The sequence below is a fragment of the Myxocyprinus asiaticus genome, chromosome 20 (genome assembly GCF_019703515.2).
Source record: "Myxocyprinus asiaticus isolate MX2 ecotype Aquarium Trade chromosome 20, UBuf_Myxa_2, whole genome shotgun sequence".
Taxonomy (NCBI): Eukaryota; Metazoa; Chordata; class Actinopteri; order Cypriniformes; family Catostomidae; genus Myxocyprinus; species Myxocyprinus asiaticus.
The window spans coordinates 9186721-9210526 of record NC_059363.1 but is presented as its reverse complement, the minus strand read 5'-3'; the positions used below and the strand labels follow the sequence as shown (position 1 = coordinate 9210526).

The 23806-nt window shown below is 36.8% G+C and overlaps 2 protein-coding genes across 2 annotated transcripts in view; one reads left to right on the top strand and one right to left on the bottom strand.

Annotated features, from left to right (window-relative positions):
* The first annotated feature begins 438 nt into the window (after window positions 1–438).
* gch1 (GTP cyclohydrolase 1) lies at window positions 439–19750 on the top strand. Its single transcript, XM_051646597.1, has 6 exons — window positions 439–921; window positions 5954–6063; window positions 9289–9344; window positions 11919–11950; window positions 12148–12232; window positions 13647–19750. The coding sequence occupies exons 1-6, from the start codon at window positions 564–566 to the stop codon at window positions 13771–13773; spliced, it is 768 nt and encodes a 255-aa protein (XP_051502557.1). The 5' UTR covers window positions 439–563; the 3' UTR covers window positions 13774–19750.
* Window positions 19751–19885: 135 nt separating this feature from the next.
* Window positions 19886–23806, bottom strand: part of samd4a (sterile alpha motif domain containing 4A) — a 65043-nt gene continuing 61122 nt past the window's right edge. The window contains 1 exon segment of the mRNA XM_051646586.1: window positions 19886–23466. Coding sequence (XP_051502546.1) covers window positions 23438–23466 — 29 coding nt within the window. The 3' untranslated portion in view covers window positions 19886–23437.

Sequence of the window (23806 nt, the reverse complement as noted above, 5' to 3'; positions counted from 1 at the left end):
TCTAAAGGATGTGCATGCAAACAGCCAGAGGAAAATACAAAACCAGCTGATGTAATGCTGGGCATCCTTCAAATATGAAGGGAACGTTGGTCTGATGTTTATCAAAGGTCATTGAACTTTGGTTTTGCAACTACACTGACTTGAAATGAAACTGATTTGAACTGACAGGCTTCCAACAACAGTACAAACTCTTGATTGCATGGTGCATTAGAAATACCAATAAGGTAATATCACCCAAAGGTCTCTTCAATCCCCTGAGGTGACGTGCTTCGCCTCAAGACATCACTTAAATGTGAATAGGAGACCTCATCCTCTTACTAGACAAGAGGTAGCGTGACGCAACCGCGCCTCTCGACCAATAGGAACCTGGTGGAGTGACGCAATCGCGCCTCTCGACCAATCGGAACTCGCACGGATTAGCCAACGTTTATAAAGACCCCGGCTGCGGTGAGTTTGACAAGAGTATCATAACCGGTGAACTTCACCCAAATTTGACCACTACACCTGTAACAGTGTTTCTTAAAGAGACAGTATCATTAAACCAGGATTTGAGGAACTCGAGTATGGAGCGCTCTAAACAGAAACAGATGAATCAAAGTGAAAATGAAACAGCAGGTAAAGACACTGCAGTCAATGGGCTGCACTTTGACAGCCGGCTGAAGATGCCCGGATGGAGCGCCAGTGGTGCGGCAGGGGACCCGAGCTCCTTGCCGTCCTCGAGCGTGATGGAGAGCTGGCGGGAAGAGCGCACTCGAAGTGTGGAGGACAATGAAATGAGCCTGCCGAGCATCGCTGCTGCTTACACTACAATTCTCAGGGGTCTTGGGGAAGATCCGCAGCGACAGGGACTCCTGAAAACTCCTTGGAGAGCCGCCACTGCCATGCAGTTCTTTACCAAGGGATATCAGGAGAAAATCATCGGTGAGTTACATGACAGCCGATAAGGACTGTTCATTTACACGTGACGCGCGTTTAACGCTTCAAATTCACTAGAAGCATTATTGCTCGATTTTTTTTCCCCCTCATGTGAGCGTTTTTAAGATGTCAAAAAATTCAGTGTAATAAATACAACATTATTCCGTTTTACAACAAGTTTTATAAACACCGTGGGAACGTTCAGGACGCGTTTTTGCGTAACAAAAAGCTAGACGGAGCGCAATGTAACGGAACGCGTTTTCAAAATCTCAACTGTTTATTGTATTCAACTGTAGGCTGTTAAAAACGCAAAGCTTATGGCGCAAGACGCAACGCACCGACAAGACGTCCGTCTGACGCATGTGAACAACAAATTTAAAAAATAGTGCATATGGAACACAAGAACGCGAATGCCTGGTATTAAATACTTTGTTAACATATGCGCATGTCTTTATTATCTTGTAATTCACTTTTAATGCATTTTTCATTATATATGTTCTATTATGTTACTTCTTATAATCCTTGTTATGTATATTATGCGTAATAAGTAAGACATATTACGCATTGCTGAGTAGTTAATGACTTTATTCAGTAAGCTGGCTAATACTACAGTAGCTACTAATCCTCCAAGTAGACTCTTCATGCCTGATTGCTTCTTGCTTTTGTTTCCTTCTATTACTCTTAAAACATTTATTTCAGAGTTGCTTTCCTCCCAGTTATCATGAAAACTGTTTAAAGTCCACAGACCACTCATCTCTCACAAAACTGGCTCAACAGGTAGTCTACTCCACCTCAAAGCGAAGGTTAAAAGAACATCTTGCACAGTTGTCACTGGTCAGTCTCAGGCTGCTGTCTAAGTGGTGGAGCTGGGTGCTGCCCACCTATCAACAACAGCCCTACATAGAAAACAGCACATCTGGACCTGGTTTGTACAGCATTGTTAAGGGCCATGCATGTGGAATGTATTAATGTTCCACATCTACCCCATAAACTTAAAAAGAGAACGTTCATTAAACAGACTTCTGCCCTCGGTGACCTCACCCGACTTACATGCGTATTTCTTGCACACAGTTCACAGTGGGAATATGCAATGTCACTGTGAAGTGCGTATCCGATAAGAAATTACTAATGCAAAGTCTTTGTCTTTCTTCGACATGTTTGGCTGAAATTTGCACAACCCCTCCAGCGAAATGTGTAGTTTCTGTGATTGTTCTAAACTATGATTTTCCTCTTTATGAGGAGCGCAATCGAAGGCAAGCATCACTTTTACTATTGCTCATATTTAAGATTAGGGATTTGATCAAACCACTAACACTAATTATTAAACTTTGACAATACTTGTTCTGTACCATTTTTGCTTGGTGGACAACAAAGTCATTAGACTTGCATTGAAGGAGGTACTCAAGCCATATCTAAGGATCAGAATGTCATAGAGACATGGCTTTTTTGACTTGGGCCAGTAAGCAACCACATAGAACACCCTAGCAACGATATTCATCTTCAGTCAAATGTTTGGTTTCTGTTCTTTTTTTTTTGTTGTTGTTGTTGTTTTTTTGTTTGTTTGTTTTTTTTACATTAAGATATTTTAAGTGTCTTAGGGTTTAAACCACTTTGAGGCAGAATACTGTTTGTCCCACATGTGTCATGCATTAGGGTATCAGTGCATTTATGTTTAGGAGTTTTTGCATTTTCACATGCTCATAATGGGTGGTGGGTGACTCAAAGTAATGCCCAGCAAAATGGAAACTGATTGTAGACAGGATGTGCCTGAATGTTGGAGGCCATCTGACTTGGTTGGTTATGTCAGACTGGCTATGTTGTTAATCTCGGTATTGTAAAATAGGCCATACATGATTTGTCTCAACATGAATATTGTGGTACAATAATGTCATCATGATCATTACATACAGTATGCAAGTTTATTGCACATTTACCAATGCAACTGACCCAAAAAAATCAGAATTATGTTTCTGTAAGTTAACTACTTCGTATGCTTTATGGCAGTGGTAATCAAATGGTTTTGCTTCAGGATCCAGATTTGACATAGGAGATCAAGTGGCGACCCAACACAGTACCAAAATTTGGTTTCTTGTGGAAAAGTAACTAATGCCTTTAAAACCAAAAACTGAGAATGTTAACATGAACTGCATAGGCCCAATAATATGCAAAATGATAAAAATAATATTCTTGGTTCAATACAAGTTAAGCTCAATCAAGAGCATTTGTAATTTCGGGCAAAAATAAAGCCTACAATGAGGCACTTACAAAGGAAGTGCCTTCAGTTTTTGTAGGGTTTAAGGCAGAAATGTGAAGCTTATAATTTTATAAAAGCACTTACATTAATTCTTCAGTAAAATACTGTAGCTTGACTGGACGCATTGCCTTTGACGTCAACAACAAAAGATATGGGAAACGTTTTCTCTTTTTAAAAAGTTGATTTTGTGATCCTAACTATGCATGTTTATATGGTTAGTTGCATTTTATTATTTGCATTTGTTCACTGTATTTTGAAATGCGCTATATAAATTATAGGTCCACCAGTTGAGAAATACTGCTTTATACAGTATGTCATTATGTTTCCTTATAATTTATGGCATTGTTGTGGTCTTCGGGTTCCCTAATATTATTTTATAAAGTAAAGATATAAAAAAGAGAGATATCGCATTATTTACGGCATTTACACAGCTTCGTGCAGTCTCTTTTCTGTATTCTCTGTTGCGCCCTGCTCCCACTGGCTAGATGGATGCCCGTCTCTTATTTAAGGGATGCAGAACAAGCCATGCCCTCACTCACATTAACATTACCCTTAGCCAAAGCTCTGCTCATTGACATCCTCACAATTGAAATGGGTTTCTATAGTTACTTATTGTATTTCAAGTATATGTTTGCCTTGGTGTGTAAGTTTGTGCGTGAGTGTAATTGCGTGTGTGTGTTTAATTGAGAGTGTGACGGTGGCAGTGAGGCTAAAAGATGACTTTGGGGGGATGTTGATTTGATTTGCCGTTTTTTGTCAGTGCCACCGTCATACGTGAGACCTTTTCATGTGTTACGCGTGTGCATTTGAAAGTGGCTGTTTGTTTATGACGCGCTTGATGACAGTTCTCTCTTAACAGCTGCTGCCCTCAGGTTAAATACAACTCTGCAGTAGTTAACCAGAACAGTTTGGTTTCTGAAAAGCACACTGGTTAAAAACCAAACAGAACAGTACTACGATAAATGCCGGGAGTAAATTGTGTATTCTATCACCAGATGCTGTTTAAAAATGAACAAAACGCTCTTCTTGTTCTTGTAACTCTGAAACAACATTGAAATAACATATTAAACCACCTTAACTAACAATGTATTCATGTTTTAAAGGGATCGTTCACCCAAAAATTAAAATTCTCTCATCATTTACTCACCCTCACGCCATCCCAGATGTGTATGACTTTTTTTCTTCAGCAGAACACAAACTAAGATTTTAAGAAGAATATCTCAGCTCTGTAGGTCCATACAATGCAAGTGAATGGTGATCAAACCTTTGTAGCTCCAAAAATCACATAAAGGAAACATAAAAGTTATTCATATGACTCCAGTGTTTAAATCTATATCTTCAGAAGTGATATAATTCAGAAACAGATCAAAATCCTTTTTTAAGTTCTTTTTAACTCTAAATCTCCACTTTCACTTTTATATCTGAAATTTAAAGTTAAAGTGGAGATTTAGATTAAAAAAATACTCAAATATTGTTCTGTTTCTCACCCACACCTATTATATTGCTTCTGAAGATATGGATTTAAACACTGGAGTCATATGGATAACTTTAATGTTTCCTTTATGTGGATTTCGGAGCTACAAAGTTCTGATCACCATTCACTTGCATTATATGAACCTACAGAGCTGAGATATTTTTCCAAAAATCTTTGTTTGTGTTCTGCTGAAGAAGGAAAGTCATACACATTTGGGATGGCATAAGGGTGAGTAAATGATGAGAGAATTTAAATTTTTGGGTGAACTACCCCTTTCAGGAAAGCTTCACTATGACTGTTGCTTATACTTAGGGTTAAGGATTTGCACAAACCCCTAACCCTTTAACTCCAGTACTGTTTGTGCTACGAGCATGAGTGGTATCTCAAATTGTGAGGCTTGTTGAGGAGAGGTGTGCTGTTATTTTTCTAAGTGATCAGACTTACGATTTTTGTCCGGTGGACAATAAAACAGGTGAAAAGTCCTGTACATTTAGGGACCAGAATATTATAAAGACTTACGTCTGCATGTAAACACCAAGCAACCACCAAGAACACAATAATAAAGCCCTAGCAACCATTCACAATACCCTAGCAACCATATAGCAATACACTAAAAACTTTGCAGAGTACCATAGCAACCGTAAAGCAATGTCCTGGTAACCACTTAGAACACACTAGCAACCACCTTTCAACACGCTAAAAACCATGCGAGCAGATTAGCTACCATAAAGCAATTCCCTGGCAACCACTTAAACACCCCAGCAACACTTTAGCATCATGGTGGCAAGTTTTGCACAGGCAAGCACCACTCATATTCTATTCAGAAAAAGTAAAGATTTAAAAGAATGCCATGATGCCTTTTGAATGCACCTGTTGCCGGAGTGATCACAGACATAATAACAGCCCGAAAATCAATCAGTTGTCATCTTTTCTGCTCCATGCAATGACCGCCCAAAAGTAGCAGCCACATACATCGAAGTCACATCACAACAGACCCTGAAGGCTCACAATCAGTTTACCATGTTTCCATAGAAACCTTCCACGAGATAGGCGGCCAGGAAATTAAAAAGCCCCACAAAGAAAAGAGTGTGCATTCCCACAAATAGATCAAACAGGATATATTTGAGCAATGATATGAGCAAAGAGAAATGATACAGGAGGACAACGAGAAGAGTGTGTATGGGTCATATAAGGGACTAGTTTTGTTCATCCTGTAGTAAAGGTGAATGAAACCATTTGATCAGGTGTCATATCTCTCACCTGACTGCGACCTGTCTGATCTTGTTGATTGTTGTTTTACCTTTTTGCAGATGTCCTGAATGACGCAATCTTTGATGAAGATCATGATGAGATGGTGATTGTGAAGGATATTGACATGTTTTCCATGTGTGAACACCATTTAGTTCCTATTTTTGGTCGGGTAAGATTGTTTCCATTTTCTCTCATAAAAGAAAAACTACCGTAACTAAACTGTCACCTTTTCGTCTTTTTATACTAAAATGTATTTAATTTCATAAAATTAACTGCAATGGGGTGAATCTTACAAAAATGCTCTAGTAATGTCTAGGTCAAATTTACCCCCACAAAAATAATACATTATATTTAGCATAAAGAAAATGAAGCCCTCACGACAATTAAACAGATAGATAGATCATTATTACAGTAATATAGTATATATTTTTTACTGTATTATTTTACTGTAATCATTTGTTTTACATTTAAATCTTTTTATTTATGGCATTGCAACAAGTACTACCATGATCTGGGTTTTTCACATTGCGGTAACAAGAATTTAGGAGGATAATGTGTTTAATTGTCATTAAAATGATGTCACAATGCAAAAATTCTTAATAGTCCTAAAATAGGTTTAATTTTTACTGCAAAAAAAGAATTTTCTTACTGTGTATTCTTTCCTTTTTTTTTCCTGGTAAAAATATCTATATATCCTTAAAACAAGAAAAAAATACTCAAAAAGCAGGAAGAAGTTTCAGAGAAATCTTACAAAATATAGTTTGATTTTTCTTAAAAAGAAAAAACTATTTTCCGATGAGGTAAGACAAATACACTTGTTTTTTTCCAGTTGAATCAAGTTATTTTTTCTTACCCCATTGGCATTTTTTATTTATTTTATTTATATATTTATATGCATAAATGTTACTAAATTTTGTTATATTTCTCTGAAAACAAGACTAAATATTATATGTCATTATGTCATCTTTTTACTGGAAAACAAGACAAAAATACTCAGTAAGAAAGTGAATTTTTGCAGTGTTTCTCTTTGGATTTTGGGATGTGATAGGACATTTCTTTCTGAGATTTAGCCACCTTACACCAGAAATGTCTTCCTGTTTTCTGATGCATCTGGAAAAAAAAAATAGATATGGAATCTGTCAATAACCAAGTTAATTAGCTATAATTAAACTTCCCTGAAAGATCTAGAAGGTACGTCAGACAAGCTGTATCTCAGTCAAAACCAATGCCCACTCTTAATCCTCCAGGTTTGACATTTAGTACCTCCCTCCAGCTCATATCCCTGCAGGTGTCTGCCATTTAAAACAAAAGAGACACCGTCGATCCTTTCACGCCACAAATGGCTGCTGATGATAGACTGAGCCATTGATCAAGCACACGCAACGTTTTGTTTTCGTCCGCCACTTGCAATTTTGTTTGTCAGATGCTGTTGGAGGGCCGCTGTTTCCGCTGCTTCCCCCGCTGATAGCTCCCTGTCGTCAGCAGCGTGGGCCCTTATCCCTCCTCATCTATTTACCTCGCCTCTCGATGCATCCGCAACAAGATAATGACACATCAATTTCTTTCAAAAGGGTGTGTGTCCATTCTCTTTTCTTTTTTGCCCTCTTTCCCTTCCACTTCAGTGTCCACTGTCTCCTTCGTTGTCCCCTTAACGCTCTTAAAGTGTCCATCACGAGGGGCATCAAGCACCTAGTTGATGGGGCCCCCAGCAGACGTCCCTTGTTTCAGAATATTGTAAAATACTGTGACAGTTTACCTCACAATGCTCTTTAAATATTCAGATGCTAAGAATCATTTTTTTACAATAATAGTTTGGGGAAAAATCATTTGAGCACCTCTCAAGGCCAAGAGTGTTAGAAGACAAATGCTTTGTTTCTGTTAGACAATTATGCAAATTCAACATTGCTACACCGCAAATAATTTTAATATATAATTTTACTATCTATCTATCTATCTATCTATCTATCGTATATATTAATATTTTATATTATAGTTTTTATTTATTATTATCATTATTTATTCGTTTTTTATTATTCATGCAATTTTCGAGTGTATGATCTACGTAAGCTGCTACTAAATTGCACTGACTACATGTAGACATGTGAATGGGTGATTCCAACCATAGAATAGTAGACAAATATATTTTTCTTACTTCAATAAATGTGCAACTTAATTATCAAAGATACAAATCAATTTTTATTTGGAGGTTACATTAAAAATCCAATTGGCTCAGAAATCTGAATGGAAAAGTATCTACCCAACATCTGCCACCGATTTTACGCTAACCTAGCGATCTAACATTCTTTCAGCTGCAAATAGCACTTTGCTCATTTAACAGTGCAATCCAGATGTGCTTTAAATTATTGTTAATCCGTAAGCGATGCTTTTGGACAATGCCGAGTGGAGTTTGGCGGCCCTGAAAGAGGGTTCAAAGACGTGTGGTATTATCGCATAAGAACAGAGAGAAAAAGAAAAAAGCAAAGACAAATCATTGCATGCCTGTTGATGCTGCCCTTTCTCTGGGATGCTTCATCAAATTGGTGGTGACATTTCAGTTCGACTGCATAGAGGAGGTTAAGATAGAGGAGTGGGGGTTGGATGGTAGTGTGACTGTCAGGCGTGCAGCCACTTCCGAGCATACGCATGGAGATATGGCTCTATAAATCCACCGTTTCACTCTCTACATCTTGAACATTTTGTTCCTTCAACCTGTAAATGACTTCGATAGGACTTGTGTCAGCTGTGCCTTGTAGCTTCCCAGTGCAGTCTCTCTTGAGTCTATGGTTTTGTTTCTTTCATATTTTGCCTTGCTGTGTAACGCCTGTTTAGTAGTTAGATATTCCTGTTGTCAGTTAAAGGAATATTCCAAATCGAATAGAAGTTAAGTTTAAATGACAGCATTTGTAGCATAATGTTGATAACCACAAAAAATAATTTTGACTCGTTTCTCCTTTCCTTAAAATAAAGCAAAAATCCAGGTTACAGTGAGGCACTTTCAATGGAAGTGAATGGGGCCAATCCGTAAACATTAAAATAATCACTGTTTCAAAAGTATAGCCACATGACGTAAACATGATTTTAGTGTGATAAAGTCACTTACCTTTTTTGTGTAAAGTTATATGCAAGATATATTGCCATGATGATGTAACGCCATAAACCCTCGAATCGCCTAGAACAGTAGTCTGCCACAAAAACGATGATTTAAACAACTTTACAGCTCAAATAATACATGAGTTTTAACAGAATCATTAATGTAAGTGCTTCTATAAAATTAGAAGCTTCACATTTCTGCCTTTAAACCCTCTAAACATTGGCCCCATTTACTTCCATTGTAAGTTTTTTTTTTTAAAGAAAAAGTGGTAATTCCTTTAATGCGTTGTGTTTTTTTCCACAGGTGCATATAGGTTACCTCCCAAACAAGAGGGTTCTTGGACTAAGTAAATTGGCGCGGTAGGTGAAATATACAAAAAGCGTTTGTTTTTAATCACTGTGGGCACTTTTCATTAACTTCTATTGTTTTTAAACCTAAACCGCACAGAAACCTCTCTGCATTTTTAGATTTTTTAAGACTTTATTTAGTATGTTTATTAAGCTGTTTATGTACTTTTAACATTTATATATATATATATATATATATATATATATATATATATATATATAAAAAAACTTTAGATTTAGTTTACTTCTATTTATAGAAGTATTTCAGTTTTTCTGTGCAATTAGTCTCCAGCCTAAATTTGGTTTTAACGTCTTCATCTCTGTATGACACTCCATGTAGCAATATCAAGGCTTGTTCACATACATTTTTTTTGCCACATACAGTACAAAATTTTGGCACAAAATGTGTTTAAATGAATCCTTACGAACCTCTTCACACTGAATGTGAAATTTCACCCTGCAACGAGGCAGCGTTTTTTTCAGTTATACCTGCAGCGATCACTCGAGTGAAGGGGATTAATGGCTGTCTCTCCCTCAGGGCTGTTGTTTGCTTGTGAAATCAAGATACACCACCATGTGTTTGTGTGTGTGTGTGTGTTTGAAGAAGTGAATAAGTGTCTCTAACAGGATTAGATACAATGTGTGAGTGACAAAGAGAAGCTTGATCCAATCTGACCCCAATACCTGTGGCTTAGCCCTTTCACTGAACATGTACCAAACATACAGTAATACTGCACTCCTCTAATGAAGATGCAACGTCAGTAGTCATGTAGATATCAGCTGTTCCACACTGTTAATCACACTACATTCAGTACTCCTTGCATTTCTAAGTGCTAAAATATATAATTAACTACTGGTAAAATAAACTCTTTGATCTTTTGTTAGAAGTGATGGCTGTAGTGACAGATTTTAAACAAGCTCCAAGTGGCATTTGACTTTTTCATTTATTGTGGAAATGTATTCAATGTGATCATTTCAGTGTGAAATTCAGATCACAGAATATGAGAAGTAACTATTTATATCTAACAATTTATACACATTATACATATGATGATTATTGCTTCTGACTAATGAACCCCAAAATAAAAATTCTCTCATCATTTACTCACCCTCATGCCATCCCAGATGTGTATGACTTTCTTCTACAAATGAAGATTTTTAGAAAAATATCTCATCTCTGTAGGTCCGTACAATTAAGTGAATGGTGACCCAAACTTCTAAGCTCCAAAAAGCACATATAAAGGAAACGTAAAAGTAATCCATAAAACTGCAGTGGTTTGTACATCTTGCCACTGCAGTCTCTTGGCACCATCATGATTTCAAGCTCGGTTACACTTGCTTGTGCTTGAAGTATGCACAGAGCGCTAGATGCTGCTAGGAAGTGTAATCGAGCTCGAAATCATGATCGCCAAGGAGACTGCTGATGTCAAAGTTTAAAGTGAAAAATGTGTTATATTTTGGTCTGTTCTCACCCAAAACTGATTTCACAAGACATGGATTAAACCACTGGATTCATATGGAATACTTTTATGCAAACTGTGGCGAGCAGGGCGGGGCCGAGCGGCGTCTGGGCAGAGCGAGGCCGGGAAGATAAGTGGTGAATGAGTTCCTTGTTGACTGTTTGTCAAGCCTGTCCCAGCTTCCTCCTTCCCATGCATTCTACACTGGTGCCGAAACCCGAGAAGGGGGAAGGATGCGCTGTCGTGGAGCCCTCGCCGCTGCCGTCCACCAGGAGAAGGAGGAGCCGTTGCCGTCCGCCAGGGGACGGAGTCACCGCTGCCGTCTGTTTGGAAGCAGAGGAGCCGTTGCCGCCCGCCAGGGGACAAAGGACTCGCTGCCGTCCGCCAGGAGGTGGAGGAACCGCTGCCGTCTGCCAGGGGACGGAGGATTGGCTGAGGACCTGTCAACAGCATGTCTGGCGAGCCCGTCTCTCTCTCCTCGAGCAGGGTGGGGCTGATCGGTGTCTGGGCAGAGCGAGGCCGGGAAGATAAGTGGTGAATGAGTTCCACCTGTGCGCCACACCGGTCTCGTGTTCCAGTAAGGGGTGGCGGGAGTATTTAAGGAAAGGAGACAGCAGCAGACGGAGAGAGAGAGAGAGAGAGACGCATGTACCTGTGTGTGTGCAACGTGACTGCAGGGAAGCAGGGCGTTTGGTTTTGTCTTTTAAGTTGTATAATAAATGTTTACGTGTTTGTCAAGCCGGTCCCAGCTTCCTCCTTCCCATGCTTTCCTTGAACTTTGTTACACAACCTTTATGTGTTTTGTGGAGCTTCAAAGTTCTGGCCACCATTCACTTGCATTGTATAGACCTACAGAGCTGAAATATTCTTCTAAAAATCATAATTTTTGTTCAGCAGAAGAAAGAAAGTCACACATGTGGGATGGCATGTGGGTGAATAAATGATACATTTTTCTATGAGAATTCAGATTTTTGGGTGAACTATTCCTTCAACTATTATCTTTAATTGCATAACTTAAAACTGAGAATTCTGTCTTCACAATGGAGAGAATTATAGTGCTGGTTTTGTGTATAGCTCTTGCTTAAGTGGTAACTGTATCTTGGTTTTCCCAACTTTTTTACACCAGGATTGTTGAGATATACAGCAGGAGACTGCAAGGTAACAACCCCTTTCCAGACACATCTAATAATATTTGTAGTGATTCTTCCATGTCATATTTATATGAAATATTTAAATAAATGCAAACAAAAGACCAAAATATTTGTTTCTCTAAAAGTTGTTCAACACGATATTGAGATGTCAGAGATGGTGTCAATAATTTGGGACTGATTTTGTCTGTGTTTATTTTATTTCAGTTCAAGAGCGGTTGACCAAACAGATTGCTGTCGCCATCACTGAAGCGTTACAGCCTGCCGGGGTCGGGGTGGTCGTCGAGGCAACGTATGTCCAGTATTTGAATGAAACTCTTTGGCTTTTAGAATATTTTCCCTCTCACAACACTCTGAATAGCAACAAAATCCATGACAGTACTGCTCTAAACAGCTGTTTGTCACTAAATACAATTTTCCTGGTCTATGAAGTCACTGTGCAGTGACTTAATCTTTTTTTTTTTTTAATTGTTACAGATTTATGTTGGTAATGTGAATCACTGAAATGTTAGATATTTTGAGACGAAAGACTTTTGAACTTCCACTTTGTTGAAGGTAATTAAAATAAGTTTTTCTGAAATAACTGTTGTTTAAAAGGAATAGTTCACCCAAAAATGAAAATTCTCTCATCATTTACTCACCCTCATGCCATCCCAGATGTGTATGACTTTCTTTCTTCTGCTGAAGTCAAATGAAGATTTTTAGAAGAATTTCTCAGCTCTTTTAGTCCATATAATGCAAGTGAATGGTGACCACAACTTGGAAGCTCCAAAAATCACATAAAAGTAATCCATAAGACTCCAGTGGTTAAATAAATGTCTTCAGAAGAGATAAGATAGGTGTGGGTGAGAAACAGATCAATATTTAAGTCCTTTTTCACTATACATTCTCCTCCATGCTCAGTCAATCTTCACATTAACTTTCACGTTCACATTCTTCTTGTGTTATTGATGATTTGAATTCTTTGTGCATATCGCCCCCTATTGGGCAGGGAGAAGCATTTCTAGCAAAAAAGGACTTAAATATTGATCTGTTTCTCACCCACACCTATCATATCACTTCTGAAGATATGGATTATAACACTAGAGTCATATGGATTACTTTTATGATGGCTATATGTGCTTTTTGGAGCATCAACATTTTGGCACCCATTCACTTGTATTGTATGGGCTTAAAGAGCTGAGATATTCTTCTTAAAAAATTATAATTTATGTTCTGCATAAACAGTCATACACATCTGGAATGGCATAAGGGTGAGTAAATGATGAGAGAATTTTCATTTTTGAGTGAACTATCCCTTTTAAAGATAGAATTTAGAATAAAAGTAAAAAAAAATAAATAAAAATGGTACTTTTGGACAAAAAAAAAATTCACGTTTTTTAAATAATACAAGAAATAATTAAATTGTACTGCATATTTACAGTTTTCTTACAGCATTTATTAATCTTGGTTAATGTTAATTTATTAAGATTCAATTGTTCATTGTTAGTTCATAATGCATTTATGTTAAACTTTTAATTAAAAGCAACATACATTTACAGTAACGATTCATTCACTGGTCACATCACAGTGTAAATGGGTTAATAGTTATACAGTAATACATACAGCCACTGTTATTAAATAACAATTATGCTTGTTATAATGAGTTTTCTTAAGTTTCATTTTTAAACAGTCGCATTATGTTCCTTTTCTTTTCTGTTCTCCAGTCACATGTGTATGGTCATGAGAGGCGTCCAGAAGATGAACAGCAAGACAGTGACCAGTACCATGCTGGGTGTTTTCCGGGAGGACCCCAAGACACGAGACGAGTTCCTGACCCTGATCCGGAGCTGAAAGGGTCGGCCTGCGCTCTCCACTGCCAAAACACTCGGACCAGCCCCCGTCATCTCAAAGGAGCTTCTGCCTCCAAACGAGGCACTGCTGCTGTGTAACATAGTGTCCCACCCACATATGGGGTGGTTACCTCGATAAAACATCTCCTCTGTATCACGTGTCTGTGTGTGTGTGTGCTCGCATGTATGTCAGTGATCGGGGTCTTGTTCTCTGTGGTTCATCATGTTTAATCAGTAGAGCTTTGGGAGTCTCTATTGACAAAACTGTGGTTGTTGCTGTTACATGGAGACACTATATTTTCGATAATGATAATCCCTTCAAAAGTTTAAAAGGATAGTTCTCTCAAAAATGCGGTCATTATTTACTCATGCCTTTTTTTTTTTTTTTTTGTTCCAAACCCCTATTTCTTTCTTCCATGGAATACAAAGGAGATGTTCCATACAATGAAAGTGAATGGTGACTGAGGCTACCATTTTGCATCTCCTTTTGTTTTCCACGGAAGCAAGCAAGTCATATGGATTTAAAATAACATAAGGGTGAGTAAATGCAAACCGAATTAAAATTTTTGGGTGAACCATCACTTTAACCTGACAAAATAGCACAATTAGGTCTCGCTAAACTGTCAAGCACCAAACCCACTGAAATTTGTTTACATCTCTTTCCTGTTGGGTCATATTTGTGCTCTATTAAGCGCAATTGAGTTGCATGAGATATCTGACAAAAATGTTTTGTTTTCACCTTTTGATAAGGGTGGAATAAGTAATTTCAAAAATCTGGAAAATGTGAAAAATTTTTACAAATATAACCCTAACCAAAAATACTGTGGTGGTTCCATGGTACAGTTGTGTATCAGATGGTAATACACCATGTTGATATATACCATGGTACTGGATGTCTGCCATATTCATATTTTATGATATTTACATGGTATTACCATGATACATGTCTAAAAACATGGTAATACTATGGTACCTTAATATAAATAATCACCTTATTCACATACCATGATATTTACATGTTACTCAAGGTACTTCAAAATTATTACTATGGTATTACCATGGGATCATCTCCAAAAAACATGGCAACACCATTGTACTTTGATATATACTTTGGTACTAAATGATTACCTTATTCAAATACCATGGTATTTACCTGCTACTCTAAGGTACTTCAAACAATGTTTATTGCTATGATACATGTCAAAACACATTCTACTACCATGGTACCATTTACAAAAACATGGTAATACCATGATACTTTGATATAAATTATTACCATATTCACATACCATGATATTTACAGGGTGCTTAAAGGGATAGTTCACCCAAAACAGAAAATTCTCTCATCATTTACTCATCATCATGCCATCCCAGGTGTGTATGACTTTCTTCAGCAGAACACAAAAGAAGATCAGAAGACATGGATTTAACCAATGGAGTCATATGGATTACTTTTATGCTGACTTTATGTGCATTTTGGAACGTCAAAATGTTGGCACCCATTCACTTGCATTGTGAGGACCTACAGAGCTGAGATATTCTTCTAAAAATCATAACTTGTGTTCTGCAGAAGATAGAAAGTCATACACATCTGGGATGGCATAAGGGTGAGTAAATGATGAGAAAATTTTCATTTTTGGGTAAACTATCCCTTTATGAGATTACTATTACTATGTCTAAAAACATGGTAATAGCATAATAATTTGACAAATTATTATCATATTTAATAAAATTATATTTATAGGATACTCAAGGTATTTAAAAAAATATATTTCTATGATATTACCATGGTACAGTATGTCCAGAAAACATGCTAAAACCATAGTACTTTGAAATACCACAGTACTAAATAATTGTAATATTCATATACCATGATATTTACATGCTATTCCAAAGAACTTCAAAGATTACATTGGTATTACCATAGTACAAGTCCAAAAACCAGTATTATTACCATGGCACCAAAATGGTTTTACCATTAGTAGCCTACTTTTCTGTAAGTTAATTGTCCCAAAAGTGTTTTAACGATCCTTTACTTATCTATTGAAGCTACGTCGTCCTATAAAATATTTTATATAATGTGTCCGTCAGTCAATAATTGTGCCCAGACCCACAGTATCATCTGTTTTTATGCTTGATCAAACAAAGTGTTTGTTTAAACTCATCATTAACAGTATTTACAAAGTCCTAACATGTTTTGTGCAACACTATTATTTTATGTATTAAATCAGCTGTCTGAAATGTTGAATATTGCATGTTAAAGTGATGACCTGGTCCAGCCTTCTAAATGTTCTGTCTTTATGGCGATAGATGTTGTTTACACGCTGAAGGTTGTATTTTTTATTTGTTGGGAAAAAGACCAAAGGTGAAAGGTGCAGTTGAGGTCAACGTAGTCGCTGATTGTGCACACTATGAGAGATATACAGAAAGTATTTGTATTGATGTGAACTTTATAATTAAAAACCATGAAGAAAAGATGGAGAGCTAATGACTAATAATATAATATTTTAAGATTCTACATTTGTAGAACATATTTTGTGTTTACTCTGACGCATGTTTAATTGTCCTTGTGTACAAGTTAGAATATATACAGTAGATATGTATCATTTTAGAGAATGAATTCTATAAAAGGGATAGGATCGTTCACCCAAAATTCTGAGAATTGCGTTATCATTTACTCACCCTCATGTTGTTCCAAACCTGTAGGACTTTATTTTTTTCTATGGAACACAAAAGATGTTAGGTAGATTGTTAGTCATCATCCACTTTCATTGCATCTTTTTTTTTTTTCTCCATATGAAGAAAGTCATACAGCTTTGTAACAACATGAGGGTGAGTAAATAATGACAGAATTTCCATTTTTGGGTGAACTATCCCTTAAAAATCTGAAACAACAGTTACTATGGTTTTATTGATACTGTATTGCCTGTGTGTGTGTGTGATTTTTTTTGTTTTTTTTTTTATTTTTGTTTTTGGTAAACATTTCTATCAAGTTTGTTTGGACAAAAAAAGTTCTAAAAATAACAGTTGCTTCTGAGGTTTTAAAGACAGCATATAAGATGTTTTAATGTCACAATCACTTCGTATCAGAATCAGAGTCAAGAAAATGAGCACTTGATATTAAGAAATCTAGTGTTATTCATGTGGCCTTCTTTAGAGACTCAATAAACCTTTCATACGCTTCATACTTTACAATTGAAGTTCATCATCATTTTCATCTTAAAAAATAAATCTTAAGTAAAATTGTCTTATTTTTAAAGCATTTCTTTCCTGGTCTTTTCCAAGTAGTGGAATCTGAGGGGGTTCGGTAGAGAGCAAAGCACAGGTAGAAATTTCAAAAGGTTCAGTATAAACAGATAAACATACTTGCACTGAGTATCAAGTTAATTATTAAGAATTCACTAGCAAGATATATTTAAAACCACTTTCATTCATTTACATATAGGAATACATCTACTTTCTCTTTTAAATCTTTTTCCTTACAACTTTGAAGAACAACACTGTCCACCTGTGTGACAGTTTCATGGGGCCCATTATCAATGTGTTAATAAAACAGTTAGTTGAGAGTGACACAGCATTTTTCTTTTACAGAAGGCTCTGCCTCTTGGCAATAGAAATCTGTTTCGGGCTCTCTGATTGGTTGAAATCGAGAGGAGGCAGTAAATTCCTCCCAGACTCATGTGGTTACACTGAATACGAGGGCAAAGCTTCCTTCATACCATTCAAACACATCTTGTTTGAAATCAGAGAAACAAAAACACATGGCATCCTTTCCAAAAGTTACTCTTTAATATTTTTCATCTGTGGTTGTTATAAAGATGTCAAGAATTGAACACAGACCCAATGAAACAAACAAAAAACACATTCAATGGACAGACAGAACATTATAGACCCAACACACACACACACACACACAAGAGTATAATCTCCCATTTTCATCCCATTTAACCAGATCACATACACGGGCCCCCACAGAAACTAGTCACTGGCCAATAAAAAAAAAAACTCTTCTTTTCTTGACTGAAGTGATTTGAAATATTTCAGTGGTATCATCTTTAAGTGAATCGCATCTGTATAAACCTGTGCTAAAATAAACATAGCCTTAAAGGGACAGTTCACCCAAAAATTTAAATTCTGTACTCACCCCCATGTTGTTCCACGTTTGGACTGCTCAATTCAAGAGGCTGAGGACTGTAAAGGGGGCTGTAAAGCTTCAAAAAAGACAAAAACCCAAAAACAACATCACAACAGTAGTCCATTTGACTTGACATATACAACTCAAATCTTACTTGACAGCATTGGTCACCATTTACTTTCACTGAATGAAAAAGAGCAGCTTGGAGATTCTACTAAATATCTCCTTTTGTGCAATATGAAAGAAAGTCATACAGGTTTAGAACGACTTTTTTGGATGAACTATAGCTTTAATATGAGCAGTGACTCTGTCCCTTGGGTATCATACAGATGTGACACCTCACAGGTATCTGGAGGAGGAAAAATCGGCTTAAATGCTATGTTGTAACATTTTCTAACAAGATTTATGCACAAAATTACAAGGCAATGTGGTTTCTTTCTCACCTGGATACACAGTGTCATGCTCACACACATACAAACAAATAAAATATATATATATATATACATCTGTGTGTTGTACAGACCGGTATAATTTATAACTTCATATCATCATTGAAAGTACCTAAAGCATACAGATGAACATGAACAACCAGCACTCTCCTATCAAACCAACGGGAGCTAACATATTGTAAATAGCTCGTATGGACTTTGTATGATTTAAAGTTTTGAACATCAATGCTTATGTCTGTATTTTAGAGCCATATAAAATCATTTACATTTGGGGTAAATGTCTGAATAATAATAATAATACAAAAAAAAGGCACTGCCATTTGTTATTCTACATAGCCTATTCTAGATATGACCTCTCAGCCTCTCGCATGCATCTCTAAAATATAAATAACCATGTTTTTCTTTTCTTTTTTACATTTAGGTCTTTTTTATTTAATTACATTTTTTTTTCATAAACATAGGATTCTTTTAAAATATATATATTTTTATATATACGTATATGTACGTCAGCCTGCAGTCAATACAGGACATCGGCTCTCGAAATAACAAAACGAAAACAAAACAAAGAAATAAATCAAAGAGCAGAAAGACCCTTGTTACAGTATAGATGCAAGTTTAAAAAAACAACAAAAACAAAACAAAATAATAAAATCAATCAGCATCGGATATTTTGCAATATGCTAATGTGCAGAGCCTAATACAAAACAATCTAACGATAAAGGCATTATCAACGGCAAAATCCATTGTGTTGCGGAATACCAAGGTAGCATGTATACGTTAAAATTGTTACAGCATTGTTTATTTTTGCTGCATGGTTGCAGACAAATGCATTTGGACAAAAACATACTAAAGCTTAAAGGAATAGTCCGTGTTCAATAAGTTAAGCTCATTCGACAGCATTTGTGGCATTATGTTGATTACCACAAAAAAAATTCTTTCAACTTGGAAAAATCTGGGTTACAGTGAGGCACTTCCAATGGAAGTCAATGGTGCCAATTTTTGGAGGGTGTCGATTAGCTTAACTTGTATTGAACCCGGAACATTCTTTTAACTCGACTCAATCCAACGCGAGTTTATATAAAGCGGCGAGAAGTGCCACATCGGTGAAAGACATCCGTCTAGCAAAAAACAGCAATACTCATAATTTTTTAATATTCAATCACAAGTAAGCGGCATTCATCGGAAATATCTACAATCAAGTTGTCAATGGGGCTGGATGCATTTGGCATTTAACTTACTGTAATGTAACAGTTGAGGTGATCAGACAAGTGAACTTTCAGAAATTCAAAACAGCAACAGAAAAACAGAAGATAATGTAAAACAATGCAAACAAAACTGGCTCTTTGTTTACAACGATGTGACAAAGTAAAAAAAAAAAAAAAAAAAAAAAAAAACACACTTTCTTTAAAATACACCATCCAGAAAGGGGGTTAGCAAAACACAAGCATTTATAAGTAAATAAAAAAAAATAAAATAAAAAAAAATGTGTCTTTTGACAATCAGGTAATTTTTTAACCCCATAACAAAAGAAAGCAAACTAGGAAAAACATGTCAAAAAAATAACTAGGTTGTTATTTGAGATGTACTTATGGTTACCAGCCATAGCAAAGTTAATACCCATGTATCTTAAATAATACATCTAAATGAATACAATAACCTCTACATCAATAATAGAAAAAAGAATAAATAATCATTTGAATCTGCAATTTTTTTTTTTTTTTTTTCATTCAAATGGCAGTGATGATTGGCTTTTCATACACATAAACAAATGCATCTCTAAACGAGATGCAAGTGTACAAAAACACAAGACGCCACACAATGGTTTTAGAGCTATGCCAAACCGTTTTCTAACATGCTTTGTAATGCAACGCCTGCTACCATTCTGTTAAGGCATTTCATGCACTAGTTTGGAGGCACCAATCATAACTGACACACTGCATAGTCAACATAGCACTTAAAACAGTGTCATTGGGTGGCATGCATGAGACAGCGACATTCTTTAAGGCAGCTTTTAACGTGTAAGTGTAAGTGAGTATGTTTTCCTTGCCTCAACACCTGAATTTCATCTTAAAATAAAACACCACTCAATGGATGTCAAAGTGCCTCTATACTCTGCGCACAGGAGTACAACAATTCTGTCAGTTAAATCATGGTTTCTTTGGATCAGCCAAACGTACAAAAACTTGAGGTGTGGGTTGGTGTGCTGGCGTATCCCTCCATCCGAGAACTATGTTTTACAGTCCTCCTGCGTGGTGGTGTAGTGTATCTTTTGAGGGATTTGTGGGGTAACGGAGGCGTGGGCTCACTATGTCAATAGCTTTCCTTGAAAAAGTTGCACAGTGTGCACAGTTCCAGGTTGCCAGTCCAGTTCCTGTTTCTAAGACGCCCAGTTATGCTCCCCCTCCGCCCAAGTTACGCATCACACCACACAGCTGATGAAAGTCTATTGCACGCTATTGCAAATTCACTTTTGATGGTTTTTAGCAAAGATTCACAGCACCAAGGGCAGGAAAAGCGAAGTTTTACAGGAAAAATCTAAATAATAAGATATATTACCAATCACTTAACACCCTCATAAAAGGACTTTAATGTCCCAGATTAAAACAGTTATAGCAAAAACCCTTTTAGATTTAAAATCAGACCCTTTCCATGCAGAAAATCAGATCTTCACTTGTAAGAGTCCAATATTGTCTGCCTAAAGTGTAAACAAACTAGTTTTATACCTGGCACGATTAACTAATAATGGCTGATATTAAGACAATACTGAAAAAAAAAAAAAAAATGAAAGAATCTAGTCTCATTTATTGGTAACTTTCTAAGACGACGTGCCACTGCATTGTGCAGAGTTTCACCGCCAGGTGGCGCACTGCACTAATAACTTGTGTATTAGTGTTGCAAATCTGTTACAGTGAATTTCATCTCTGTTTATTAAGGATATTTTGGTACGACAGAAATATTTGACAATCTACGTCCCGCTGACATAGTGTACCACAAGTGTTGAGATATCCCAAATATTTTAATGTACTACACAGAGACCTGTTGAAAACTTCCATACGAAATCTACAACATTGCCAAAATCGATTAAACAAAATATCGGCAAACCCTCTAACTGCTATGCATTTACAGATAGCATAAAAATTCAACAGTAAAGGCCCACACGAAATCTGTGTCTACAACATTTCCACTGAATTTGAACGCTGTTCATTCACAAAGTTCTACAGGCACCCCAACCCTTGCATGTTGGTTTTTGAAATATTTTGGCCAATTAGATGACGCTAAGGTTTGGGGTTTGATTGCCAGGGGACACACATACTTATAAAATGTATAGGCCTAATTGAATATAGTGCAAGTCACTTTGGATAAAAATGATTGGCAAATGCATAAATGTACTTTTTATTTTTACCATATCTAGCCCTCCTGTTATGTTTGTGTCACTTTTGACCTGTTTAACAGTTAAAAACATTGAAAAACAATGTTTGTTGGTTACATGATATCAGTTTATTATTATTATTATTATTATTTTAATGATAATTCTTTATATTTATGCAATGTCACAATGTTTTGGGTGATAACAAGGGCATTGCAAGGTGGTTGCTTGAGCATTACTAAATGGTTGCAAGATGGTTGCTTACTGGCCCAAGTCAAAAGAGACCACCCCAAAGTTATTATGACATCCTGATCCCGAAGTATGTGTATAAAAGATTCCTTCTGGAAGTCTATGGCAATTTTTTCAAATTTAGAATCTTTGTTTCAAACATATACAGTTTGAAAGTATTCTAATTTTCATCTTGTTTTTCTCAAAATGAACTGTACAGTATATCTACTGTAAAAGAATTGTACCACTACTGATATATTCAGTAGGTGGTGCTCTTTCCAGATGAAATGCTATTTTCAAAAGCTTGTGTTAAGTGTGTAAAACAAGCCTTTGGATATGTTAATGCTCATAACAAAATGGAAGGTGCTGTGTATCTACTGTTCTCTACCGGGTCTTTTTTGACCCGAACAAAACAGCTGTTTGGAATTTTCTCCAAAACGGAAGGGTTAACTTCACTGCAGATTTCCCTCCAAAATCAGCATTGAAAATGAAAAAAGGTTTGCATATTCCGTCTGAACCTGCGTATCTCTGACCTACAAGTTTCCCTGCTGCTCTTCAACCTACACACATCTACTTGCATTTGCTGGCATTTCTCCCAAATGTAAAAAAAAACCTTGTCTGCTCATATCTGCTGAAACTAGAGACAAACTGTGACCTCCTGATTTCCCTCGACCCCTGCTCCTCATGTCAGAATCCATCTACGACATTCCTCGCTCCCTTCACATCTCCACCGACTACATCACTTCCTGTTTTCCCCTTCCAATCACATCTCTTCTCTGCTCTCTCTCTCACATTCCCTCTCTATCTTTCTTTGGAGTACCATCCGTAGCTCTACCTCTGTCTCTTAAGTGTTTTGCAACAGCTTTCCTGCTGGCACAAAATGAAACTATGAAAATAAAACAGCAAAAACACTTTTGTAAACTATGACGGCGTTTAGGATCCTAAAGCTGTACACTGTCCTCGGATTTCGACAAGACTCACACCTGAAAAAATCCTTGGCAGTATTAAATGTAAACAACATACTATTACGTAATATTTTTAGCCTCTGCACAGAGGTACTTCATTAAACCTCTGAGCAATGAACAGAAAACATCTTATCTGTAACAACATGTCTGTTAGCTGGTTTCGTGTGCTGGTTGCTGATATGTTATGACATGACGTCCTAGACAGCCACCTCTCAGGAAGTGCCGCTACTGTCTGACGGACCCCTCTTAATGGCCTGTCGATGCACAGACCCTTTGTGGCGTTCTTCTGAGGAACTGCAGGTTTGAAATATCCCACTTTTTGTGTTGAAGATGTGATTCTCTCAAAATCAAATGTTAACGTGCTGAAGTGGTCAAGGTGACAGAACTTGCTTGTGTGAAGCCTTTCCGAATATGGTGATTGGCACTGTGTAAACCACACCCCAAGACAGAGGGGCTTGTGACCTCGCGATGACCTTTTCCTCTGCAGCCGGGTATACCGTCTCCCTGTGCACCCTCTTCTTTTATATAGTTGAAGTTCGGTCAACACCATCTATGGAAAGAAGTGACATCACAGTTTGTGAAGACAACCAAGTGTGTGACTTTTCTGTGGCTAAAACACTTTGTTCTTCCAGAATCTCTGGAACAGTTACTTAAACTGAATTGCTACATTTAAATGTAGGATTGTAAAATAACAAAAGCTGGAAAATATGACTCTTGAGTCTTTAAATGTTTTCTAAAGCACTACTAACAGCTTGTTTAACATTCATATTCATACCATTGTTTTTCCGTGAACTACAACAGCCATAACCACAACTGAATTTATTCCTCTCATTCTCGTAGTGATGTCCGATTTGTGAATGAATCATGCTTTAGAGTCGGTTCTTTTGAAT